The sequence below is a fragment of the Calonectris borealis genome, chromosome 1 (assembly GCF_964195595.1).
Source record: "Calonectris borealis chromosome 1, bCalBor7.hap1.2, whole genome shotgun sequence".
NCBI lineage: Eukaryota > Metazoa > Chordata > Aves > Procellariiformes > Procellariidae > Calonectris > Calonectris borealis.
The window spans coordinates 153,045,355-153,072,815 of record NC_134312.1 but is presented as its reverse complement, the minus strand read 5'-3'; the positions used below and the strand labels follow the sequence as shown (position 1 = coordinate 153,072,815).

General features: G+C 39.4%; 1 protein-coding gene and 1 long non-coding RNA gene across 5 annotated transcripts in view; one reads left to right on the top strand and one right to left on the bottom strand.

Moving 5' to 3' along the window:
* GRTP1 (growth hormone regulated TBC protein 1) overlaps positions 1 to 27,461 on the bottom strand; it is a 41,946-nt gene that overhangs the window by 8,437 nt on the left and 6,048 nt on the right. For all 3 annotated transcript variants that reach the window (XM_075136949.1, XM_075136959.1, XM_075136967.1), the window contains 3 exons: positions 24,854 to 25,012; positions 16,850 to 16,974; positions 13,471 to 13,567 (listed from right to left, as the gene is read on the bottom strand). In XM_075136949.1, the coding sequence (XP_074993050.1) occupies positions 13,471 to 13,567; positions 16,850 to 16,974; positions 24,854 to 25,012 (381 nt within the window). The remainder of the gene's footprint in view (positions 1 to 13,470; positions 13,568 to 16,849; positions 16,975 to 24,853; positions 25,013 to 27,461) is intronic.
* Positions 1,270 to 27,461, top strand: LOC142075543 (uncharacterized). Of its 2 annotated transcripts, XR_012670913.1 has the most exons (3): positions 1,270 to 1,505; positions 18,912 to 20,503; positions 27,173 to 27,461. It is a non-coding gene; the product is annotated as an uncharacterized LOC142075543 (long non-coding RNA). The 2 variants fall into 2 exon arrangements; XR_012670912.1 differs by lacking the exon at positions 1,270 to 1,505 and having other exon boundaries at positions 17,002 to 20,503.

Here is a 27,461-nt window from a genome sequence, read left to right as displayed (position 1 = left end):
TGTAATTTTACTATATATGTATACTTTTATACATAGGTGTATGTATATAAAATTAGCTCCTCAAATTAGGAAAGCCACATTTCCAATCCTCCAGAAACATTCCTGCAGGACCCCGTGTTTGTGCAAAATTTACTTATACATTTATCATTTACAAGGAACATAACAGCATTGCAGTAGCCCAGGAGATAGCGCAGATCTAACCTTACGGCTTTAACATCGATCTTCTGAGGGCAGCGTTACCCCCGGAGGGGTGCCAGGCCTCCAGGCACAGCCACCCCGGAGCACAGCCAGCAGCACCCACGCCTGCACTGCCCAGGGGTCCTGCACCAAGTCACGAGGGCTACGCAGGCAAGTCAGAAGAGGATCCAGCGTCATGCTCGAGCCACCTTTCATAGGCCATGTCTGGTCTCACTGGTGAAAATGATTTTGTAACTTGGTTCAGTGCCTAAGTGCTTGGTAACATTTAATCCACGTGGCTCTTCTCTTCTGTTCTTATTTGCTAGGGATGCCCAGTCCCTAAGCCTTCTGAAATGTCCCCTCAGCAAAAGTCCTGCAGTTCTCCCTTGCTGTAAACGTTTCACTGTATGCCCTATTTTCCTGATCTTTTATAATTGGCTGCTCTGCCCAGAATCTCTCCCTAAAGTCAAAATACCCTTGTTTATAAACAAGTCTACACACGCCTAACCCTCCCCCGCACCACAAAGCTGTTTTTCACAAGATACTGTGCAGCAAATTATTTTTACTCACCTACCATCAAAATACATTAGCTTTATGTTCCTTCTATATCTTCTCTTACAGATTATTTGAAATTTCTAGATTTGCGTGATCCACACTTAATTAGCGTATTAATTATTTTTCCCTCTCAATAATCTGGTAAAATACTGAGCAGTTGATGACCCAGAACAGACCTGAGTCAGTAACTGCTCCCAATCTGCCACTTACTAATTAAAAAAAAAAAAAATTTCAAATGAAGGCTAATTATATTGTGTATCTATTCATCTAGGTTGGTTTATAGGAATGTCCTCTGACAGTATATCATCCCCCTGAAAAAACACATAGCCAGATTGCTTCCTTTTATTCCTCAAATTGTCAAATGGAAGTGATAATGTTAACATTTAGGTGATCACACATTACATTACTTCTCATCGCATCTTCTTCTGGAAGGCAACAAATGAAATATTTATTATAAATTATTATTATATTCTATTATTAAATTATTATTAAATTCCAGAAAAACGTCTAGATTAAAATTAAGTTTCCCAATATGAAACTCCACTTTTCCAAGCTCTTTTGTAAATTGGTCCGAGGCTTTCCTTACTTTCCTCTCAGCTTTCCTTTGTCTGTTGCTTACCCACATGCACCTGCTTTGCCTAGTCTGACGTTCCTGGTGCCTGCCTACGGCTCTGCCGGGATCGTCAGCTTCTCTTCCTCTTGGAGTTGAGCAGCAAAAAGAAAAAGCCAGCTTCACCAACTGCCAGGTGTTTTATTGCTACTGTACAACACAGGTGAGTAGATGAAGGGGCTTTCCTTCTTTAAAGGGCTTTTTGTTACTAACACTGCACTGACTGTGGCATGCTGTTACTTATCTTGAAACCTGTTCTAGATCAGCATCTGGCGGAGATGCTCCTTAAACTACATTTCACTGTCTCCCTATGACAATAATTAGCACCTCTCCGAAGCCTACCAGGATGTCCAGGACTAAGACATACTGTCTGCTTGTGCTCCAGAGCAGTAATGAGATTTGCAGGAAATAAGGATAAAGCTTGTAGGGACTGTATGACCTTGTCCTCTGTTACAAATAGATTAAGAGGTTCCAAAAATAAAAGTTTAAGAAGCAGTACTCTTATAGCCTTAAATTACCTCTACAAGTCAGAGCTGCAGAAGTTAAAAAAGAATCCTTTAAGTCTGTTGTGCATATGTCAGGTTAAATATAAATACTCCTACTAACTAACATGATATGAATTCTTAGTGCTACAGAAATACCCAAGACAAGACCTCAACTCTGCTGCTTATCTTCCAGCATTTCTATTATTTCAAGAGCCTATATAACCCAGCCTGGGACAAACTGAGTTATTTGTCTTGGTGATCCAATTTATTTAACCAAACTGAAAAATTAAATTAGCTGGTTTAACTTTTCTCACAGTGATAAGCAATGTAAAGTATTTTATTCTCAAGAATATGTTTATAATGTCTATGAGAGCCATGGCGGGAGGGGATTGAAGTTCTCTCTCCTCCCCCAAAAAAGCAAAAATGGTTCATTTTTATATCAATATGCAACATTCAAAAGTGTCTTCTTGCTGTAGATGCACATTACCATTTGCTACCAGACTTCACTGGAATCCAGAAGAGACAATAGAGCAGGCCTCAATGCTGGCAGGCAAAAGCAGAGGTTGCCGTGAACAGAATTGGCCAACTTAATGAAAAGCACTCAGTTCTACATTACAAGTCAAAACAGAAACAGATTCCACCACGTGCCTTTGTAGGAAAAAATCCTTTCCAGTAATCCTTCACTATAAAAACCTAGCTGTTTGTTACTGAACACAGGGGTTATTTTAAATAACCTTGGCAGTGCAAAGTTTTCCTTTCCAAAAAGATATGCTATCATAGCTGAGTTTATGAACTTTATGCAACACACATGGAATGAGTTTCATCACTTCAGTTACAGAGAGGTCAAGCTAGATTATGATAGCAGTCCCTTCTCGCCTTCACAGCATCTAAAGGCCATTTATGCTATTTCTACAATTTACTGACTCTCTCCCTGTTGGTGACTCTCAGCCTGCTTTGTCAAGAAGGCAGGGCAATGTTCTGCTATTTTATCTCTACCATGGCGTAGTCCAAAAAGGTCTTCTAAGAATCTACATCATAAGCCTGGCATAAAAAGTTGGACAACCTATGTTTGGGAGGAAATGAGAAAGTCACAACAGGAAAAGGAGGAAAACCAAGAGTCTGCCAATTCTTTTTGCAGTATCAGGCCAAAGTGACCCCTTGCAGATGTCTTGGCCAAAGTGATATCCTGCAGGTACGTGGTTAAATGGCAAGCTGAACTCTTAACTAAGTTATTTTTAAAACACAAGTTCCTAATCCTCCAGGGAACTGAAAAAAAATTCCAACAAACAAACCCGAAACAGGCTCGAGCCATATTTTATTTTTCCTTCATCGAACCAAACTGAACCAGCACTTCTGTCCTAAGGTACTGAACTCACACCAGAACCAGCAGTAGCTGTATCATTCACAATTGAACATTAGCTTTAAAAAAAAAAAAAAAACAAAACACATAAGCAAGCCCAATTCGTTTCGGATGGCAGAACTACCTTAAAAAAAAATGCAAGCATTTTATGGATGCTTATTGGTTGTGATACTGAGATTACACAAAATTTAGAATAATAGTATTTTGATAAATGATTTGCTATTAACACCTTTTAAGCAAGCAAAAAAAGGTAGTGTTTGGTTGTTTCTACATAATCCCATCTGCCTGTATTCATCTCTTGCTTCTGATCCCAAACTTGGAAAATGTATCCTGTGGAGTAGAAAGAGCCCTTTGGTTTCCTATTTGCATTTCACACAGCAGAGTGGGATTCTGAGCAGATGTAATAGCTACCATTTGGAAATTGAAGAAGGATGCTTGTTAATTATAAAGACAATGGAAAGAAAGGCAAAGATTATATCCTTCCAGACATTACAGAAGGCGGAGATGAAATACAAAGAAACAAAGACTCCACGTGTAACCTCTCAGAGAAACAAATTGAAGTTGGCGGCATGTTAGAAAGCACAAATGCAACTTTCAGACATTCTAGTCATAAAGAATGAAACTGGCTAATGTGTTGTTTTTTTTTTTTTTAAATACTAACTCTGTATTATGTGCTACTCAGTAGAGACATTTCTGTCATTAAAAACTAGTCTAGATTAAAGTTATAGCTACCAAAGCACGCTTGTACAGATTACATACAACTCTGAGCAAAATGCTGTTGCCCAGTTCTCCTTTCTTCCCCCTTTCCACTCTTTGTATCCACCACCATTGGAATTGCTCCTTTTGTGGATAGTGGTTTTTTTCATAGTATCAGTGAGCTGACAGACACCAATGGACACGGGTTATTCACTACTCAGCTGTTTCCAAACGGCCTAGCCTGACTCCACTCACTGCACTCTCTGAATTGCGCCAGTCTAAAGAGCCGCATGCTTTGGAGAAGGCTGCAGCTTACTGGGTTGATGATGGTCCTAGGAGCCAAGGCTTTTAATTCACAAAACACTTTGACAAACTTTTAACACCAATTTCCTCAAATGGAGGGGGGAAATTCATGAACAAGCATTGAAGGCTACCACAACTGCTTATCATGCCTGTAAAGGAAACAAATATTTTTTAAATTTTTTTTTTTTTTTAAATGAGTTTAAAATTGTACAGCGAGTCTTAATGACTGATGACTTCAGCTGGATAAGGATTCTTGGATCTGTGGCCTTTTTAAATTCCTCTATGGGATTAGGAAGAATAGCTATTTTATCAGTTCACCGCACTGACAAGATTATTCTTAACACCTCAGCACAAAACACAGCATTTATATTCTGTCAGACTTCAGAAGAACCCCAGTGTTACATTTTCTCCAGCTCTTTACAAGAACACTACAGTCACACCATGGGAACTACTGAGCACATTACTTAAAAGACTGGGACAGAAGCAGGAGGCTTAAAATAGAAAGCTGGACAGACACATACGGTTCTAGCCTGGTATTTGGAGAGGGAAACCAATCCAACCCTTCAGCCTGAACAGAAAGGGAATGAAAGCTGCAGTCCTCTTACTTCAAGCTTGAAGAAGCTAATGAAAATTAATTTTAATCTTGAAGCAACAGGTTTTAAAACTGTAAGAGGAATAAATGAGACTTCTCCACTAGCCATAAATTGAAAGCTTAGTAAAGTATTCAAGTCTTTTGAACATAAAACACATGAAACAACCAAGATTGTATTTCCCAAGCATCTCTCTGAAACTAAACAGTCACTTCTTGTACATTTAGGTAGACAAAAGTTACCACTGTGCACTGCACATGATTTTCTTCATATAATTTCCTTTACTCCCAAAGCACATCTCCTTCCACAAACACATTCTTTATGTAGCCACCTATGCTGCATATGCATTATAATATATTTTGATACAATATCAAAGCCTGCTGTCAGTGCTTCTTCATACTATGCCATATTAAAAAAAAAACTTGACAATACAGTTGAGCAATTTAAAATAAACAATTTTGCAGTATCTTAAGTTGCAAATATGATAAATCCAGACTAAGCACGTCTTAGCTGAGGAAAAGCCAAAGTAATCCTTGTATATATTCAATATTGAAGGAGAGAGTATGTCGTCTCTGTATATGACATTAGCAAAACTGAGGTTAGAAAACTGCATCCAGCTCTGATATTCACATTTAAGGCAGGAAGTTGAAGAACTGGAAAGGACGTGAAAGAAAGGGTTATAAACACTACTTCCATACAGAGCTCAGTTTTTGTAACTTCTCTATTTGTAGAATTTACGTAAGGAAAATGAAAAGCAAGCTTGACCACTTCATAGAGAAAACACCTGAGGCATTATGGGCTTTTCAATATAGTAAGAGTAAGTCTTAAAAAGAAGCAATAGCTACAAGTTCGGACAAAGCAAATTCCAATAAGAAGTATGGCAAACATTTTTAATACGAGTGATTTATAGTTTGAATACACTACTAGGAGTGGTGGTAGGGTCTCTCTTTCAGACCAAGTCTGGGACCTTTCACAAAGACGAGCTCTAGCCAAACAAGTGCGCTGCAGAGGGAGTGGGAGGAAATACTACCATTTCCTCAGCTGGCTTCTTGTATAGCAAATCCAGTTACATTTCCAGTTTTATGAGTCTTGGTATTTAACACATGGATTACTTCAAGCATATGAATACATCTTATGGGGATTTACAAGTTAAAATACAAAATTGTATATTAGGATCTGCATTGAGCACCTATATCCCCATTATACATTTGTCAGCAATTATATTATGCTTCTTGCTGTCAAAGTGACATATTCAGGAAGGTTGCATTATTAAAATTGTAATTGAACATGCAGAGCCCTGGCTGACCATTAGAAGGTTAAAAAAAAAAAATATATATATGCATGCTATGAGGAATGAAATAAGCCAATAAACTTTGGCTTTGCACCTCTGCTGCTTTAATTCTGCAGTCAAAACAGCACAATCCCTTTAACACGGAGACAGCTCTGTCAACCGTCGTTTCAATACCACATGTGCACATTAGTGCTTTCACAACTAGAGCCTTTAGCTAAAACAAAAAAAACCCCACGTCCCTCCAACATGGCTATTCCAATAAAGTATAAAGCACAAACTAAGCAAGCCTTGTGCTGCATGCTAAGGCTTGGCCACTAATTGGTTTTTACACGTTCAATAAAAGGGACCTCTTCCCTCAAACCTACTTCTGTGTTTCCACCACTCTACCTACCTTCCTCCTTTGTACGCAGCCAGGGAATTCTACCTTTGATCAGTCCTAACCGAACTAAGATTTCATTTGAAAAGTTTGTTTTGCTGGTGGCTTTTGAAAGGGATGAAACTTTGATTTACTGGGGAGATAAACAGGCAAATACCACTGCCTGCACAGATAGCCAAAGGATGCAGTCCCATCCAGAGTAGTACCACAGAAGGCCTACTGAAGATACCTCAAGTCCAACATAATGAAATTATATTAATACAAGGCTTGCCTGCCAGAAGGAAAGAGCTGTACTTTACTTTTTTGGGTGGAATAAGTCATTTAGGTCCTGGTTCCAGTGTAAATACAGCCATATCAAGGAACACAATATTCTTCAGCATTATTAAGCACTGAGTCTTTTTGCTCCATAGCTGAAACTTAGCATGTTTCCTCACAAAAGAAGGGTGACAACATGTATATTCTTGTCATATACCGGAAACTTCTGTTTTAGACAAAACTGTAAGATTTCTACCCAGCTACCTAAAGCACACCTACTAAATATTAAGATTGTTCTTTTATTGATGAGGCTTGTGATTTGGGGGGGCAATACATTTAGGAAATAAATTATTCCAAAAGTATAAATATATGTATCATTTTAAAGAAGAAAAACATCAGTTACTCATTTCCTGCTTGCTCAAGTCTCCCAAATCCCTTAGCAGTTCAGATTTGTAAGTAATAAGCATTTCAGGCTTATCATGGTTTCTAAATACAGGCATATGACAACTCCTACATTACACCTTCAGCTTAACTGGACACTGCATGCTTAATTCCTAGGTAAATACAACTGACCTCTAATGTTCAAAGATTGATGCTTTCATCATGGCTGCTGGTTAACAGTAAAACATGTTGGAGTCCCATATTTCAAAACTCCCAATTATTCAGCCTACCAGCCAAGCGTTTCTCTCTCCTAATGGTAGATGTGACATTGTACTCCAGAGGTGCACGCTGCTACGGATTCACATGCGATCACAGAGGAACTAAGGATGAGCAAGAACTCCACCAGCTCACGGCCCTGCAGCTGGGTGCTGCCAGAGAAGGAAGATAAGCAAACAGGCCAGAACTGATCAATCTGCTGAAATTTTCTGGGTTGATGGTGCTATAAAAAAGCTTGGTTATCAAAAACTACCTTGCAAACATGAGGTGATGCATGTTATGCACAGCCTTGCAAGGAGCTTTCCACACCAAAGGCACTTGCCTCTGGTGCTCAAGTCTTCTCTGTGAAACGACATGCTTTTCATCACGACGGTCTCCTTCACAGGCTGCAAATTCAGCTCAACATTACTACTATTCAGGGCTAGCAGTGTCTTTTACCTGCACAGCTGAATAAAATGCTTCATGTGAAACAGAGTTCCACTCCCCTTTGGAGAAGCAGGTCCTAAAAGATGCAGCTGCCTAGCCAGTTCTGCATTCAGAGGTTCCCTGGCAATACCCAATGAGGGTATTAAAATAAATTCAGCCACAAGAACGAAATAAATACATGCTTAACTGCAATTAAAAGCAAGCAGTATAAACAGAAATATTGTAAAGGTAGTACAGCATTCTGCATTTCTCAAGCGGCCCTTCCCTTCAAGCCTGGAAGTCTGTATGACGGGACTTTAAAGAATGTTACAACATGAATCACTTGAAAGAGAAGGATATACAAAAGTTTGATGTGTAACTATGTTATTATTCAGTTCAAATATTCATGTCTCTTACTATGCCTAATCTCTTATGAAACAGTATGTGCAGGTCTATGGCTGATACAACTGAGAACCATAGAGAGCTCAAAACAGAAATGTGTTAGGTATCTTACCTCAACATGCAGACATTTGCCCTAACTGGCAGTCGCTAAGCTACCCACCAAATTGGTATCTTGCGTTGCACCTTGTGTCCTTGCAGATAATGCCAGTTAGCTCAGTGCAGTCTACTACTTTTGTGACTATTTCATCATTCAAAATTCTGTTCTTATTTTTAATTATTGATAAACAACCAGGCAGAACATGTGGGTAAAAAAAATTTTAAAAAACACAAGGCTAAAAAGTACCAGGCTGAAGGAAGGCTGTTAGACTGATCCTTGAAGAATGCTTGTAGGCTACACCTAATGTAAGATTTTTATTAACAACGTTGGAGAAAAAGAAAAAGCTGGTATTTCTTAACAATCCTAAACGGAGAGATACTGTCCCATGTCAATGCACAAGGCACAACAGAGTAACATAGTGAAAAGACTGGAGTAAGAGAGACATGATGGTATTTAAAATAACAAGGACAAGAATGTGCAAATAAAGTTCAGCAAAAAGGTGTTATGAATTCCTGTAAGCTGTGGAAAAAACATCTGTTGTCAATGAGAGAGGAGCAATAGCACATGCATTATTACTGAGATCCCAAATCAAAACTAGAGTGCCACAAGGGAAAAAAGGTAAAGGAGATCCTACAGTTTTTCTCTCTCAAATAAAACACTTTCAGCTGTGAAAAGAGAGAAATAATGCCTCTGCACAAGGCGCTAGCAAATTTCCCACTGGAAAAAAAAGGGTGCCATTGTGGTCAAGTTAAAAAAAAAAAAGAAAAAAAAATCAATTCAAACTGGAACAAGCACACAAACTAATTATTAGGCTAAAACAGGAACAGAGAAGAGTTTCATGCAAGAGAAGAGTTTGACTGAAGCAGCTTAGTAATACAAAAGAACTGTAAAATGAATTGACTATATCCTACAGGTACATGAAAGGTAAGCACAAGAGAGAGGGGGACTTTTTTTACCCCCAAAAGTTAGCATGGCAGAAGAATAAAAGGATATAAAATTGGCCATGAACAGGCTAGCGAAGAAATCGTAAGACCTCTCTTAACCATTGGAGAAGTCATTCTACAACTGGTTTTCAGTAAGAGTGAATAACTCCAATATAATAGTCTAGTAGACTAATTAGAGTATAGCTTGATAAACACTGCTGCTTTCAGACTGAGAACCACTGAAGTGGAGGAAAAAACTGAAATTTTTATATATATAGTTATATATATAAAGCATAACTATATATAAGCATAACTATAATGCTTAAGTAAGCATAACTATAATGCTTAAGTAAGTTCAAATTGTCAAGTTTTTCTTCTCTTAAATTCACCATTTAATCACAAATATGTATAACACCACAAATATGCTCCTTAAATTACATACCAAAGTACCACCGTTAAAAGTTCCCACCTACCTGATGCTTTCTAAAGCAACCTCCCCAATATTTTCTCAACAGAACAAAAAAATTTCTCAACAAGAACCAGAGCTATGAACAGAACAGAAACACTAGAGCTACGCTGAATAGAAATGTGCAGATACATCCACTCTGAGCTCAAATTGAATCCGTGCTGCTTCTTGTGGGCAATACTGTCTGCTCTAGCCATCTGTTTTGAATGAACCTGAAAAGATCTTCGCAACACCCAAAACTTCAGTTAAACAAATAATTCTTTTCCCCCTTGCTGTGTTTAAATGAGATATGCTCCTAATCCCTCCAAATCGCTGGCTGAACAGCTGACAGACACAATAGGCAGTAGACTACGGGCTTTCCTTCAGCAGAAGCAGGATCTTTCTGACCTCACCCAGCTGCACCCAGCAGCGCTGCGTTCAGCCAGACAAATGGCGTGCATACAACTCCACATACCAACAAACGAAAGAGTAATTTTTGCTGGCTCTCTCTTCCAGCTGTGCTAACTCCATTTGGGTGTAACAGAAAAATTTACCCAGAAAACTTCTACTGATGGCATCCCATTCCCAAGCTGTCCCCCTCCTGTCAGTGGGTGGAGCCTTCATCATATCCCATGGTACATACCTCCACCCAGACCTAAAAACCAGTACAAGTGTGGGGGGGTGAGCCACAGCTTAGGGAGCTCTTCTCTGTCACTTCCCCAGAAAGCTGCCACTAATGCTCCCATCTGTCACATTCTACATTTTTCAATCAATGACATTGATCTGTGGCTGGCTTGGTTCATCTGCTGACCAAAAAAAACACTGTCAGCATCAAGGTACTGGAGCAGCTGTTTAATGTAATTAAATGCATGTGGGCAGGGGGAAGAAAGCATTCACAGGGACACTGCACAGGGCAGAGAAGAGATTTCTAAATTGTCCTAAATCATCACTGATTTAACTGGCAATGACAGGACACACTTGAAAATGAGGACATGACCTGGAGGCATATCTGAGGCAATGAAAGGGGAAAACATGTAGATTTTAATGCAAACAGATCACGACAAGAGCATCAGCAACGAAACTAAAGGAAAAATGTTGGCTAATCCAAGTGTTAACATCCAACAAAAAATGATTGCTACTTTTCCCTCTGAAGATCTGGAGAATATACAATGTTTCTCTGCTTCCCCAACAAATAATTACAGGGCTTTAAACTGAAATGTGCTGTACCTTGCACTGTTAACAGAAGGGCAGTACTTATTTACCTGAATAAGTTTTTTTATGGATACAGTCTGCCTGTCTGATTCTCTCTCTCTCTCACACATATACACACTCAATATTTCACTGAAATTATGCCAATTATTTTATCCATCATGCTTTGAATTTTATAAGTGTGCAATTCAAGCATAATATAGGAAGTTAATGGAAATAAAAGAGAAAAAAAAATTGGGGGAAAAAAAATAGCATCAGCAACAAGTTTTCTGACAATAAAGGCTTGTATTACTCAATATAAATATTTTTACTATCTAAATTATTCTTACTACCTAACTTGGGCTCTTGTTGAGGCACTCAAGCTGTAAGGAACACCTCAAGCTTTTTTAAAACTGACTGTGGAGGGTAAAGGGGCACACTCAGATCAGCAATTCTGATCAGACCCCCTTTCCCACTGACCATCAAAGAAACATAAGCACGCATGTTTCTAACTTCAGCACCTCAGATGGATGCCTGTATTGGATGTACTGAGCCCAGGCCAAAGTCTGTAACAAGACTCCTGGTTTACAGGGTGGTAAAAATGAATCTATAAACAGGATAGTAAAAATATATCTATAAATATAACTTAAGTAAACGTACATCTCCTTTATACACAGTAATTGCCTTTCACGTTATGAGTTTCTTCTCATCACCAATGTTACTGGTGTAAGATAAATTCAACAACTAAGAGGGAAAAATAAGAGCAACTTCAGTCATTTAAGTATCAGCAACGTGTAGAAGAAGGATGTACAAGAAGAACTAAAGGTTTTATGACAAACTAAAGTAAGTTCCCTACCAAAAACAATGAATGAGAAATTCTGAATCTATTCCCTTGCCCCAAATAAAAACATGTAAGACTATCGAAAAGGTTAACAGCAAAAGTTGCCACACATCACTTTGCAATGAAACTTGCCTTTTACTGAGGGCCTTATGCCTCACACAGTGATGCCAATGGAAAGACATCCACCCACGTCAGCCAGCGGCAGGTCACGTGGCAGACAGCAGCCCTCAAGTCTCCTACCTGTTTGCACAGCTTATAGCTCTCAAGGCTGAACAAAAGCAATGACATTTGGTTTCTTTAGACTATTTTTATAACTTGAAAGTAAACTTCAAGGCTGCAAACCCTCAAATATTTGCAGATTGATTCAACAAGTCATGTCATAGCACTCCCTGCCTGTCTCTACTCTTTCAATCTGCAAACAAAGTCCAACCACTCTGCTCATATGCAAGGAAAACCTGAGTTCCTACACAGTGTATATTCAGCATAAAAGATAATTTCTTACAGTTGTTCAAAAGCATTAAAAGACTCCCTCAGCCTTTTTCCTTCTTTCTCAAAGTCTTTCTCTGTTCAGTAAGGAACCAAAAATTATATACTTTTCTGTTCTTGTTTAAGATTAAACAAACAAACAAAAAAAACCCAAAACAGAAATGAAAGTATCAACTTCGATGACCTTGACCAGCACTTACTTGACACTGTAATAGTGAATTCAGCCTCCAACCATTTGGGACAAAGATCTGTTCAAAAGCAACACTGGGCCAATAGGGAATTTCAAAGCTTCTTTATAGAAAAATTAGTCTTCCATTTTGAGTATGGCTTTACATTAAGGGTGTGGCTGTAGTCAGTCCTGTGCAATGCTAATGGGAATTCACAATGAAACTATTCTTCCTCTATAATTAAATCCCAAGAAAGAACATTCCCAAATGTATTTCATAGGAGTATAAAACATAGCTGTGCCTGATGCCTGCTTCTGGTTTTAAACTACTTCACACATGCAGTGAGATTCAGCTTATACATGGGGCAAAATTCGTTATGTAAACACTTCTGCAAACCCAGAGATCCAGGCAAGGGAACCTAGAGAGCTACTGAGCTGACCAGATGTAGATATTGTCTATAGCTTAGGGTGTGCTGCATTTCCCTCTAGACTCTTTTGACCAGCCTGGCTAGATCACCATTGATTATAACAGAACTTTGACATGAACCTCCCATACAGACACAGACAGGGATTTTGGCAGTTGTTTGCTTTGTTGCAAAATCACCATGCGTAAAGTGCCCAAGGTATCCCCACTCAGAAGCAGGGGACAGCAGAAACTACCACCACCTTGCCAAATACCTCTGACGAAAGCTCATGCTGCCTTTTGCCAAGGCACTGGGAATTCCTACTTTAAGCTCAGTGCTCAAACTGTGCACATCTCTCATCGTCGCTCTGCTCTGTGATCACTGGTTCATCTGTGTCTCATATCATATTCCTGCAACCAGAACTGCCGAATCCCAGACACCTTTGCCAAGTCCTGTTCCCCAGCATCATATTGATATAGGAAGACATCTACCTAACACATATAAGTAGGAAGTGAGAAGTAAGACTGCAAATCAACATACACATAAACCACTGCTTCAAGAATAAAATCCGATTATAAAACAGACAAGTTTTGCCTGTGTGCTGTGTCTTTGTCCCAAGTTTCCAGGACCCTAGAAAATCTTCAGTCCATACAAGTCCACTTTAACATCTAAAAACTCTAAAAATGGAGAAGAATGCAAAGATAAAATAAAAGCCAAGCTCCAATATATGAATACAACTATGTATGTTTTTAGCATACCAGGCAATATTCTTCCAATAAGAGCATCTAGCAACCAAAAGGACTCCTCTTCATTCTTTGTAATAAGAATCAGGTATCCAGCTATAAAGTTCATGCCCTGAAACAGAAAGAAGGGTTTTAAGACGCATATACTTATTTTAAGAGTTTCTAGTTTATTTCTTTTGATTAAGGGCTAAATTATTACAGTTCTACAAAGTGGACATATTAAGTAAAATCTAGTAGTAAAAGCCACCGGTTGAGTAAGTTGTTAAACCTGCATGACAACCACTAACACGTATTATTAACAAAGATCAAGGAGAGGAAAATTAGAAGAAAAAGCTTAGTAGTCTATAATTTACCTTCAATTTTCCTTTTTTTTTTTTTTTAAATCCCAAAGCCCTGTCCCAATGTAACTGAAGACTGCTTTGACCAGAACCAAAACACAGCTGTCTTAGATGTGCAGTACAAACACAACACACCTGCAGGTAGACAGTGCAGCTGCAGAAGGAGAATGCTTGACCCAAACTAACTCTTTAGTAAAAAGTTGCAGCTCCAGCAGCTTTTACAAGCTGTTGCTGCTTAACTCATCAAATGACTGCATGCAAATCATTTGTTTCCATAATACCTCTAGTGCTCCACATACTAGTCAATGACTGGCCACTATAGCTTCTGCCTTTCAACATGCAAACAGAAGGTAAACACCAGGAGGTGAGGGGATTGGAAGAGCTACCAGAAAATTTGTCAGAAGTAGTCAAATCATGACTAGCCAAATTCCAACCATGCAATATTCATAACCATTACTGACACTCTCTGACTGGAGAAGTGACATACAGAACACACGGGTTGTGAACTGGTATTCCTTGTAAACACATTGCCTCTGTCTCAGGCACTTTTTTCTTGTATCCACCATACCACTGCTCAGTTATGGCAATATTGCTGATTTACATGCACAGTAGTCCACTTCGTTAAGCATTTTTAGGTATGTCCTTTCCATCATAAACAAGCTGACAACCATAATAACATAGACAGCACATCAGTATGACAATATCCAAAAGCTGCCTCTGAGGTGCAAGTCCCCACCAAAGTCTTCCTAAACTAACAGAAAATTATCTTTAAATATTTACAGGCTATGAAGGCTGGTGTTTGTTACATTGCCTTCTTCGGTTTCATCCCTTTCCTTAGCCTTCTCCCTGTTCTCTCTCCAGCCAAGCTGGACTTCTCCAGCACATGTATTGCCGCAGGCAGCACCACTGTCTCTGGGTATCCTGCAGTGCTGTCAATTATGGCTGTGAGCCAGACGACAGCTACCAAAAAGAATGCCCCTTGCAGCCTCTGGAAGCTACAACTTCCTCTCTGAACTGAGATCTCATTTCTTGCATTTAACAGATTTGACTCACCTGTCCCATCTCAGTGAGCCTTGCAACACTCTCAGAACATGGAAGTATTAGGACACTGCATCTTCTCCAATGTTTCATTTTCAAGCTTTGAGTCACTACAGCAGTTGTTACACAAATGGCTTGGATAGACCTTGCATGGTCTTACACGGTGCTTGGCCTTCTAGTTAGGAAGGCAACTATTGGTTTCCATGCCGACAGTTAGCTTAGTAATTGCATCTATGGTGACAAGAGTCTGTTTGGCTTTTAACATGGCATGCACAAAAAACTACTCTGGAGCGTATGTTCACAGGACACTGAATTTTGCTGGTTATACCAAGGTAGGCAACACTGTACCACTGTCACAGCATGACAATGCAAAGCCTAATACACTCCCAGATGGGAGACTTAAATGCCAGTAAGTACCACAAATGCACTAGCATTATGAAAACATCCCCTGAAGAGCCTTCAGTCAGTAAAAGCTCTCCAAAACACTTGAAAAAAAATTCCATTTTTCACTCTGAGTTTTCTAGTGTTTACAGGGTCTCTCTTATCATGCAGTGGGTATCACTCTATCTATCTTGATGAAGTGTGCTGCTTCACTAGCAGAAAAGGTGGTTTCCTAAAACTTTGCCTCATTTACAGCATGCCTTGGAAAGCAGATGTTGACCTTTGGTTTATGTTCTAATTATTTAGCCAGGAAAGATAACGTTCATCCTGTGAGGAGACCAGAGGTGAAAAGAAATCACATGAGGCTTTTTAAGTCGTCTTTCATCTCCAGTGTTCATAACACCAAGTTAAAATGCAAAGATTAGCCCATTAAACAGTTAATGTACCAAAACTTTTTAGTAACAATTGTTACTAAAAATTTAGTAACAATTTTCAGTAACATATATTTTGGGTAGAAGCTAGCATGGTTTAGAAGTTGTGTATGTTTGTGGGTATAACTACCTCTGTATAGGAGCCTGACATTTACAAGAGAGTATTCATAATTCTACCCCTTCTGTTATTCTCAAATTATTAAATTTATATTTTAATACATAGTACTGAAAATAATAAAAATCATTCATCTTTTATTCCCATTCTTCAAATAATTTCTGTACTAAAACTGGTTTCGATACACAAAAAGAATTTTTTTTAGTAGCTTCAGTCTAGGTTTAAGTCCTTCTACGTCTTCTCCTTTCCAGATTTCAATAAATACAATTCATATTCTTTAACTTTGGAACAGTTGTATTTACTGTACTAACTTACTGAACTAACGTGAGGTATAGGTTAGCACACATATCCTTGGTGAGGAAGGGGAGGAGAAAGGAGAGGACTTAATAAGCAAACTGAAAACACATTTTGCTCATGACAGTTCCTGCTTCTTTATGAGCCTTAAAGATGGCCGCTTTTTTCTTGACTGTCATGATTCAAATTTTATCTTCTTTGTGTCCCACTGGAAACTTTACAGTACTTGGCAGTGACGACAGGAGCTTTTTTGAGCTGCCTTCTAAGCAGTATCAGGTTGAAATTCAAACAAATTTTCTTCCTACTTGCCTGTCTATACAGGGAGATGGCACTAAATAAATGCTACCACCCCCCAAGTATGTGATGTCGCATGAATGCTGGTCTTCCTGTATTTTGAAAAATGTGACAGTAAAAGCAAAGGAAATTGAGATCTCATGATGCCTCATACATACCAAGGACTGTTTTGGGAAAGATGGCGGGAGGGAGGAAGAGACAAAGACAAGCTTGCTTTCTCTTCCTCTCCAAAGCAACTAATCTCGATACAACCATGTGTGATAAAACATTTATTTTGCAACTACCAAATGGAACCAAACATGATCCAGCTAGCTACAAAAAAGGCCACAGAGAAACTCACAAGGACATTTGAACTTGCCTGAAGTGATGCATTCCCGCCCCAGGGCCATTTTAAAAAAACAGAAATAGTTTATGGATCTGCTTCTAAAAATGCACATTCAAATGGACAAGAACAAGTACCATTGGTGAAATGCAGGATTGTTTAAAAAACAGTGATTACATACCTGACAATATCCTACTGCTTTATTATGATGCCCATATGCTACCAATACGTTGTAGAGCGTATGCTGCAAACAGGGATCAGCAGTTTTGCGGAATTTTATATTATCTGGAAATGTTCTGTTCATGTCTAGACAAAAGGGAAAAAGACCAAAATTAAGAGCCGTTCCCTCCTTCACTTTCCAAACAAACTTTTACAGCTCTTCTGAAGTACAACTGAAACTTCACTATAGTTCACTAAACTGTAGTTTTGATGGATGAATTTTAAGAAACAGCTTTACCTCCACTTTGGCTAAAAGGCCATCTGCATTCAAGGATAATCTATTCCTAGAAAGATTAATCCTATTAGCGTACAGAAATAAATTTCAAGCAGGACTAAAGAAATTCTCCTGCAGATTGGACTCTCAACATCTGACTGCAAAGGCTTAAATGAAAACAAACCAGACATTTAGACTGACAGAAACAACACATAACAAATTTATCTAGCTAAGTGGCATGAAATGAGCTGCACCTCTAGGAAAGCATATTCTCATAACAGATCAGATGAACTTTCAATTGACTTATTCAGTGAACTTCTACCAAACAGTCCCAAACAGCTAAAAAAAAGTCCTGTCCCTGCAGCTGGTGACTTCCACTTAAAGTCACCTCTAAAGTTTTTTTTAAGTTTCTCCATGATGTGACCATGACAAAAGTTGTTTCTTCATTGGTGCAAGATCACCGAGAAGGAGAGTGATTTTTGATATCCAAGCAGTAGAGCGTATCCCACATCCCGCTTCGAAGTAAGGACTATGCAACTAGTGACATTTCAAAACGTTCATTTCTTCCAGACCAAACATGAATAGTAGGACTCATCTCTCCTTATAAAAGTATAAAAATTAGGCAGTCACCCAAAACTCCCTTTAGTTGTTGGAAAGAAACAGGCAGAATTAATTTTTGGCCTGCTTCACTCTATAAAGAAGGAACCCAAGGTCACTAGTCCAGACTTGTGCATCTGATTTTTAGAAGTTTAAGTTGCGGAGAAAAATCCTATTCAAAAGTAACTTTGAAGATTTTCAAAACCCAAGACTTATTAATAAAATACGAATAGTTGTTTTGTTTATATTTAACAACAACAAAAAATTGGGTTAAAGTTAAAAAAAAAAATTCAGTAACAGCACTACTGTACAGATATCTATGTCCTAAGAGTTATCACTTCTTATCAGCCTTTTCCTGCATAAAGGAAGAAGTCTGTTACAGCTTTGACACAAAGTTGAGCTGTAAGCAACCAAAGGAAGAAAGCTCCCCAAAATCACAAGTAGTGTAACGGAAGTCACAAGCATTAAAAAGTTAATCGCACTAATCACTATTTCTTCCTTTTAAAGTGAACAAATCATTTACAGAAATGAGAGGGCAGGGAAATATTTCACTTCACTTCTCAGGTGACTGGAAAGAAAAAGAAAAACACAAGAAAAAAGACAATTTTTAAAAGGATTTGAGCAACAGTCAGTTATAGGATAAATAAAGTTGTTTTGTTTCTTCTTGGTAGGAAAAGCAGCATAGTATTTGCATAATCAAAATTTGTTGTTTATTAAAGTATATGCTGGATGTTACAGAAAAGATTAATGCTGACATTTCAGTGATGGCTCTTCCCTTCAGCTATGCAGAACAAGGGTGAGGAGGGAGTACGAAAAGTACATCACATACAGAGCAGAGACTACTCAAACTGAACTCATCTTTAATTTCACAGCCTGAGGAAGGCCTGCAGTTCAGAGAATCAGCTCTAATTTGCTTTCTGAGTGCAGAGCATGTTTTTCCCACAAGGACTGGGGGAAGTCTTCCCTAATTATATGAACGATTTAAAACTTTCCCTTATATTTACTAACAGTATTTTAGTTTGGGGGGAGGGAATGGGGAAAAAAACAAGATACAAGAGCTAGAAGTCTTTACCCTTAATAGAAGATATGGGGCATGGTCTCACAGGACTCCTTGTGCCAGATTATTATCTTGAGCACACCAAGAGCAGGGCATCCTGCTTCCTCTCCATCCTCCCCTTTCTGCTCCATTTGCGTGCTCTCCCTTTTCCTCCAGCTCTGAGGCTCCTCTGACTGCAAGTGAGGAAAGTCAACCCGCTCCCCAAGCGCACACAAACTGTTACGTTTTACCATACTACAAGACGACTGCCAGAGATGACTTGAGGCAGGAACAGGTAAGAGCTGTTCATTTGACTTGAGTACTTACCCCACTTTACTACCCCTCTCTCCCAGAGGAGACATCCAAACACCTTCTCCCACTCCGTGCAGCCCACCCTCTGATCTGCTATCCATTAACTTACTTCATTCTTGACAGACATTATCGTCCAAAGGAACACAGCCTCGAACGAGTCCAGTTTGGGGAAAAAAACATCAGAATTGTTTTCAAGCAGGGAAATGAACATTAGAACTTTATACTGCTAGATAAACTCCTAAACTATGACCATCTTGTGGTTGTGTGCAAATCTGCTGGCTATAGTCAAATAGGTATAGCAGCATGGGACCAGGAAGAAGGCCACAAAGAAAAGACTAGCTAGTCCTTTGCAGTAAATTCAGATTAAATGCCAACAGCATTTTTTTAGATGATCTTTCAGTGCTGTGAGGTGGCAGTGTTATGCTGCTGTGATACAAAACCAACAGCTTTCCTTTCCTGTTGATTTATCTCTCTGCAACAACCATGAGAAGACCATGGGCTTGTTCCTTCCCTTTCATAGGTCCGCAGTATTTCTACCTCTCATGCAGTAATACAAACATAGGCAGAAAGTCACATTAGCCTCAGTTTATAAAACAGACATCTATTTTGGTACCTGGAAACACAATTGTTGATGCTATTTCTGCAGCAAAGAGATTTAAATGTGCAGTCCAGAAAACTAATGCTTTTGTATCAGTCTTGTGCTTTTCATATTTAGGGTACTTCAAAAGTCAGGCACCTACAAGTCAACCTTCTTCATCTTGCTATCTCATCCTTTCTGTTCTTACCTTCCCATCCAGAAGCTTCCCACTCCCAGACACAGTGCCCAGTAAATTACACAAGTATTTTTATAACTAACATAGTCTACTCCATTTACGGTCACTTCTTTGCTACTGCTACATCTGTAACTTGCATCTGCTCTGAATAGCTTCCAGGCAGGTAATTTTTTTTTTTTTAATTTAGTAAAGAGCATAACAAATATTCACCCTAACTGTCCACTACAAGCTTTCGAAAACTCCACTGCAAACCTCCAGAATAATGAGGTTGGGTCATCAATTACAACTTGTAAAAATAATATACTTCAAGGGTATTTTAAATTTGTTATAATTGGATATTTAGCACTCATCTTCAAGCTTTTCCCTGCAACACCTGGAACTAGAAATTGTTTTGGAGGTTTGGGGTTTTTTTGGTTTGTTTTCTGTAAGTTAAGGTCAAGTTTGCTATCAACTAAAACCAGAGAAACTGAGCCTGACAACCCCCCGCCACCAGCACCAAGTAGCAGTTCAATAGCTTGCAGCAATCAAGAAAGCAAAGAGGGTTAGGATTTCCTACAAAACAACAATAATGCCACTGTATAAATCTGAGAAGCACCCGCATAAATTCCTGTCCCCCTCATCTCCAAAAGGTGATATCAGAATTGGAGAAATTGCAGAAGAGAATGGCAACAAGGAAGATCACAGGTATGAAATAGTACATAGTACAAAACAACGTGGATTAGAGCTCCTTAGTTTGGAGGGAGATGCTTATGAGCAAGACAGCACAAATCTGCAAAATCATGAGTGAGCTAAAGGACATGAAAAAGGAGCAACCAGAGGTTTTTTGTGATTTTTTTTTTCCCCATCCAGTGTTGTTAACTACAAACATGCAGCATATGACTCAGGAAGTTCCCAAACCACAGATAACTGGAGACTAGGAAAAACATTCTGAGGAAGTATCACTACACACTTTACTCCTCCAGTTCTTCCTTTAGCTGTTCTGGTAGACAGAAGACCAGATGAGGTAGCTGTTTGGAGACGACCTGATATGGCTTCTCTTACAGAGAGCCAGAAGAGCTGACACTGTTGTTCCCCTCGCTGTTGCACAGTTAAATGCCCTAAACTAACCTGAAAATTCCCAACCTTCACTAATACTTTAACCCCATTCAGAGAAGCTTATTAGTGCTTTGATAGTAAAATATTCACTGTCTCCAGTGAAATGGCAATGGCTATTGTTTGAATTACTTTTCTGAACTCATCATAAACTCAACTAAGATCCTGCAACTACTATTCAATCCATGCAGTCAGATCCTTATGCCAGCAGTCAAGCAGCGCAGCGCAGCTCAGGGGACTGACTGATAAATATCAGGCCCTGGGTTTCACAGCACCTGCAACTCCTCATGAAACGCAAGAGTGGAAACATGGATATTAGCTACATGTGCATGCGAGAGGACTTGCAGACACAGACATACTTACTCTGAAATTCAATGGCCTGGCCTAAGGGGGGCTTACTGCAAGGAAGCTACGTCAACGCTACAGGCTTGGGGAAGAGTGGCTGGAAAGCTGCCCAGAGGAAAAGGCCCTGGGGGTGCTGGCTGACAGCCGGCTGAACATGAGCCAGCAGTGTGCCCAGGTGGCCAAGAAGGCCAACGGCATCCTGGCCTGTATCAGAAATAGTGTGGCCAGCAGGAGCAGGGAGGTGATCGTGCCCCTGTACTCGGCACTGGTGAGGCCGTACCTCGAATACTGTGTTCAGTTTTGGGCCCCTCACTACCAGAAGGACATTGAGGTGCTGGAGCATGTCCAGAGAAGGGCAACGAAGCTGGTGAAGGGCCTGGAGCACAAGTCTTATGAGGAGCGGCTGAGGGAACTGGGACTGTTTAGCCTGGAGAAGAGGAGGCTGAGGGGAGACCTCATCGCGCTCTACAACTACCTGGAAGGAGGTTGTAGCGAGGTGAGTGTTGGTCTCTTCTGCCAAGTAACTGGTGATAGGACGAGAGGAAATGGCCTCAAGTTGCACCAGGAGAGGTTTAGATTGGGCATTAGGAAAAATTTCTTTACTGAAAGAGTGGTCAGGCCTTGGAACAGGCTGCCCAGGGAAGTGGTGGAGTCACCATCCCTGAAGGTATTTAAAAGACGCATAGATGTGGCACTTAGGGACATGGTTTAATGGGCATGGTGGTGTTGGGTTGATGGTTGGAGCTGATAATGTCAGAGGTCTTTTCCAACCTTAATGATTCTATGAACTTACACCCCAGCCTTTTTGTAACCGGCACATAACCTTTGCATTAGGAAGACAGCCACATTTTATCCTGCCAACACCATTTGTCCTACTAAACTTTACTATAATAGGGCATGAACAACAAAGCTCAGTAGGAATGCATGCCCTTCTAAATGCATACCTAAACTAAACCATGAAAATTTCCATCAAAATTTAGATACCTGCATTCTTTAAGCTCTTATTTTTATGTTTAGAGTAAGAAGTCTGCTCTCTCCTACATTTCTCTTTTTTTAAAAAAAAAAGTATGTTCAAAGAGCAAATATCATATAAAACAAAATCAGCAATAAAGCCCATCAGTTAAGAATCAGCAAGTTAAAGGGCAAAAATGGTGAAAGGACAGTTTAGATTTATTTAGCCGAAAGACTTTTATTGCTATTACTAATCAGATTTTTCTTTAAAGATTAGACCATTTCTCTACACAGTCTACCTGCACTTTATAACCTGATTACATCCCATTAAAGACATTCCCATATTGAAAATAAGTTCCAAATGTACACGAAAATTGTTAAGAGCTTCTGGGCATGTAAAAGAAACAGGACACATTGGCTCTTACACATGTTTTAAATTGAATTTGAAATAAAGTCTTTGCTTCGCCTTGTCCTCCTACCCCTCCCCCTCAAAAAAAAGAAAGCATGGCTGCTGTTCTCTTGTTTTTAAACCACAGCATTGTCCTGGGCTATATAACTTCACAGCTAGATTGCAAGACTAAATACAGCACAATTGCCTGAAATTTTTGAAACTGCAGACCTGAAAAGTGAACAGCAGCAAGATTCCACATCTGACTTTAGTTTACTGTTAAAAACAGCTACAGTGATGGGAAAACAACATAGGCAGAAACAAACTGAATGCTGGACAAAAATTCACACTGAAATAGTTCTCAGCTAAAGATCACTATAAAATTTGCACAGTCAACAGGCGCACTAAGTTTATTAAACACGAAGTTTTCATTCACCTTAAGTACTTTGCTCCTTCCATTCCTCATATGTTCACATTGTTTCTTCCTTTCTGAAGGGAAATTTATCACTCTCGAGTCCAAGGTCCTCTTTTTATTTTTTTTCCTCCAATAAAACCCTCCAACCCATTTTTATTTATCCCTTCCCTCACTTGCTCCTTGTTAGTTTTCTTTTCTGCAGTTTTCCAGTTGATGCAGTAGCTCTTCCAAAACCTTATTTCCTCCATAATTCACAAATAGATCTTTATCTTCTTCCATTATTTTTCCTCCCCCACAGAAATATTTTTACTTCATGGTATAATCAGTGTGAAAAGCCACTTACTGTCATGATATGACCCTTCATGTCATTTTCTAGTACTGGAAAAGAAATCGTTTGCAACTCCCTCTTGCAGCAATTGTACCCCAGCTGAATACAGTTTGATCCTTCTCCAGGCCCTTACCAAGGCTGGCTTTGGAAAGTCATCTTAGTAGCTCCCTCTGTATTCATAGTTAGAGCTCTACTGTTTCTAGTTCTGAGCAGGATATGAGCCTGAAGATTTCTGGCTAGTCTTCATATTCGTAGGAACATGAAAGTTTATGCTCCAAAATGCCTTACTAAGGCGTGTAGTTCCAAAAGCCCACAGCGCTGCTGCTGCTGTTGCAGGGAGAGGCGGAGGAGAAACTCAGCATAAACCAAGAAGTGTTCAGATGGTTATCCAATTTGAATAAAAATCTATAAAGCCCCACCTTTAACTACCTGGCTTTTTCAAGAGGAAAAAGATGACAACTGCGTCTGCCATTCTAACAAAACAACCTCAGCATTGTGCTTGTCCAGAGCACAGCCCAACCCCCTGACTCATTAATTGGACAATTCTGCCAATATCAGCTTTTCTACAAAAGCTCTGCCATAGCAGGTTGAAAAGTTTCAGGACAAATATCAGTTATATCAAATTTCTACTTGCTTTGTCCTCCCCTACTGCCTCTTTTAAATACTCAGTGGGCCAGTCTAAGGTCTGGTTGCCCTAATATCCTGTCATCAATATTGGCCACTGATCAATGTTCACAGACAGCACATAGGAAACTGGATTAGTAGAGGAGGGGTATTTCTCCTCCTACACTTCCCCTCTTTCAAGGATTTACATTTAGTGTTTAAGATTTCATGCATCAGGTGGATTTTCCCACCCCCTCAGTTGTCAAATTCCTTTTTAAACCAGTTCATACTTCTGGCCTCAGCAGCACCCTCCAGTAACAAGTGCCACAATTCAGTGGTATGCTCTTCTAAACCTGCAGCACAGCAAATTTCATTCAGTATCCTTGGTTCTTATGTTACAAGAAACAAACAGCAATTGCTGCCCATTCACCCTCTCTACACCATTTATAATTCATACAGCTCTATCAGCAGCTTCTTCTCAGCAGTCTTCTTCCTCAAGCTGAAATCCTAACATACTTCACCTGCCTCATACAGACTCCGTACCACATCTTCAACCATCCCTGCTGCTTGCTTTTCCTGTGTCTCACTGGGACAGAAGTAAGAAGAAATAGACCCAAACGCAGGTCTCATGGTACAAAGTTACAACTCCTCAATCACTTTCAAGACAACGTAATAATGTCTTCTAGTTTGTTCTCTGTTCCTTCCCAAATAATTTCTAATCTTCCTTAATGCTTTTGACCACATGATGAATGTGGAAAGATCTGTGCTGCTAAAGAGCTTATGGCTAATCTAATTTACATGTTAATTCAGCACTTAAACCACTACTACAGAAACATAAGTTTTCCATGACATAACTTGATCTCTAACATTTAAGGACATAGGACAGATAAACAGTGTTATCAAGAAAATAACCTGTTTTGATTGCTTCGACCAGCTTGTCATTCTTCTCTCCTTCAAGCAGTCTGTGGTAATATCCAGGATTTTGTTCCATGTTGGTTTGGGCCCCACTCACAATCATCCAGATCAATGCACGGTGTTCATTGGGGATGCCTTTCCTGATATATCTCTTCACTGCAAAACAAGAAGTTTGGTGTTTGTTTGGTTTTTTTTTGTTTTTTGTTTGTTTTTTTTTTTTTTAAATCCAGCTGTATTTTTCTTTTGGAAATGAGCAACAGAAAGTGGAGAAGTCATAGGAAAACTCTTGACTAGAGATTATTATTCTTTCTCTCCTATGCTACCATTTACGATAAGCATTTCCTTCTCAGCTACACAGTATATTTTAGATTCACTTCTAAGTTCTTGCCTCTCGGTCTCCCCATACAGATCTCCAGATCCAGGCTTTCTTCCCTCTTCTATGCCCCCATTAGGTTTTGAATCCTTTCCTCTTCTTCCCGCCTTTCCGGATGGAGATATGAGCAGCAAAGTTTCCCTTTGATCTTTGTCCTTTTTCATTCAGATGAGCACTGACTTTTTCTTTCCCTACATTACCAATGCCCTCTGACATGATAACACTTTCTGTTTGCTTGGTTATGCTCTAGCATAAATGGCTATGTTAACATAACCCTAGGATTTCAACTTAGCACCTAACCACTGAAATCATAGCAGAAACTGAGAAATATGAAATAGGTGGCTACTGTCTAAATGAGCCTCTGGAAGAACTGGAGATGTGGGTGAGCAGCAGATGATCTTTCCTAGAATAACTGGGGAAGTCTTTTCAAATCTAAAGTAGCTCTTATCTCCTGCATCATATTCATCATCAGGGCGTGCTCTGGGGTTTTTTTTAAGCAGATGATTCAGGGTAAATAACTAGGATGCAAGATTGCAGGAAGAAGCATCAGGCTAATGACAGCCAAAGCAGCTTCCTCCTGGGAATGGTATGAAAAATATTAATAAGGAGCCAGTGCTGCTCATTGGTACATAATCCTAAATCAGCACTACTCCCTCTGACCCACAAAGACAGCTGAATGTTTGAGATCCTTCTGCTTTTTTTATGGAGAAGAAATTGACAAAGGAACCAGGCATTTCTGACTAAATGAATGAGACTATCAATTAGAGTATCAACTTCTCCCTAAATTCTATGGGACTCAAATGAGAGTGGGGATTTTTATTCCGCCCCCACACACACAGACACATACAAAATATCATTACCTAATCTGGTTTTATCCAATCACAAAGACTTGTAACTCAAGATAAACGCTGCCTGAATTAAAGGTGTTAAAACCAGCAGAGTGAAACAAGGTTTTACAACAACTCAGCCAGCCACCTTCTGAATACATTGCACCTAATTGCAGCTGCCTATCCTTTAGGAGCCAAAGCTGCTTTCCCAGTGTCAACAGAAAGATTCGTGTATCTCCAATGGGCATTTCACCCATCTAAAAATCTGGTACTTTCTCTCAAACACTCCTACCCTTAACATTTGCAATAAACACCTGGTCTTCAGGGTACAGTTTTTGTTTAGCTTTTTGATGACATAATACTATGGGTTACAGTCTCCACTGTTTTAGCTGTAAAGTAACTTTAACTGCAACCTTCTTTTAGACAGACTGGAAATAATTTACTTGTTCTATGGTTGTTTAATAATCCCCACTTCATCTTTTTTACAAGATTTTGAACTCTAATGTTCAATGGACATAGCAAATGCAGGAATGAATATGAGGAACCAGTCCCATTTAGGTCAACAAGAAGAGATGTTCGGATGAGCCTGCGAATGTCTCTAGAAGCAAACTTACTGGCTAAATTACTGGATTATCATATTCTAACATATAATTCCAATGGCAATTTTTCTGGAACAACTGTTAATTCTGAAAGCATAGCCAACATCCACATCCAACAATATACATTAAATTCAAGAGAAGCAGGGATAAGCCTTTGACGTTGGCACAAGGGGAAAGCAGCCCTGCAGCACAGCATGCACTCATTATTCCTCAGTGTCATCGTTCTCACGGTAATAGACAGCCAGAGGCTTGTATTGCCCCAAATGACTACCTACCCCAGCTCCCACACTCCCTGAGGAATGGAAAAGCCCTTTACATGGTGCTTTTCTTCCTCACACCATTATCATACTTGCCAGGATCTGCAAACTGGCATACAGAAGCAGCAAAGTAATTTTGAAAATAGGGACAGTTGCAGTTGAATATGTTTTATATACACATATATTATTTATATATGTCATATACTATACATAAAGTCGTATTGTTTTATACAAATATGTATTTATTTTGTTTTCTATAGGCCCTCTTCCACATTATCCTCAGGAACTAAAAAGCCCACAACAACAGTCCACACCACTCCCACTGTAACATTTAAGAAGCTTTCACAGATGAAGCTGGATTGTGCACGTGTCTCCAACCACACATCTGACTCCAACTGTGAACCAAGGGCTTGATCTCAAAAGTAGCACTGCTGAACACCACTAAGCCCTGAGTATCCTCACGCAGAATCACTCCCAGGACAGCCACAGTGTACACAATGCAGTCTAAGCTTTAAAATATGTGCAGTAAAGAAATATCTTTATGTAAAA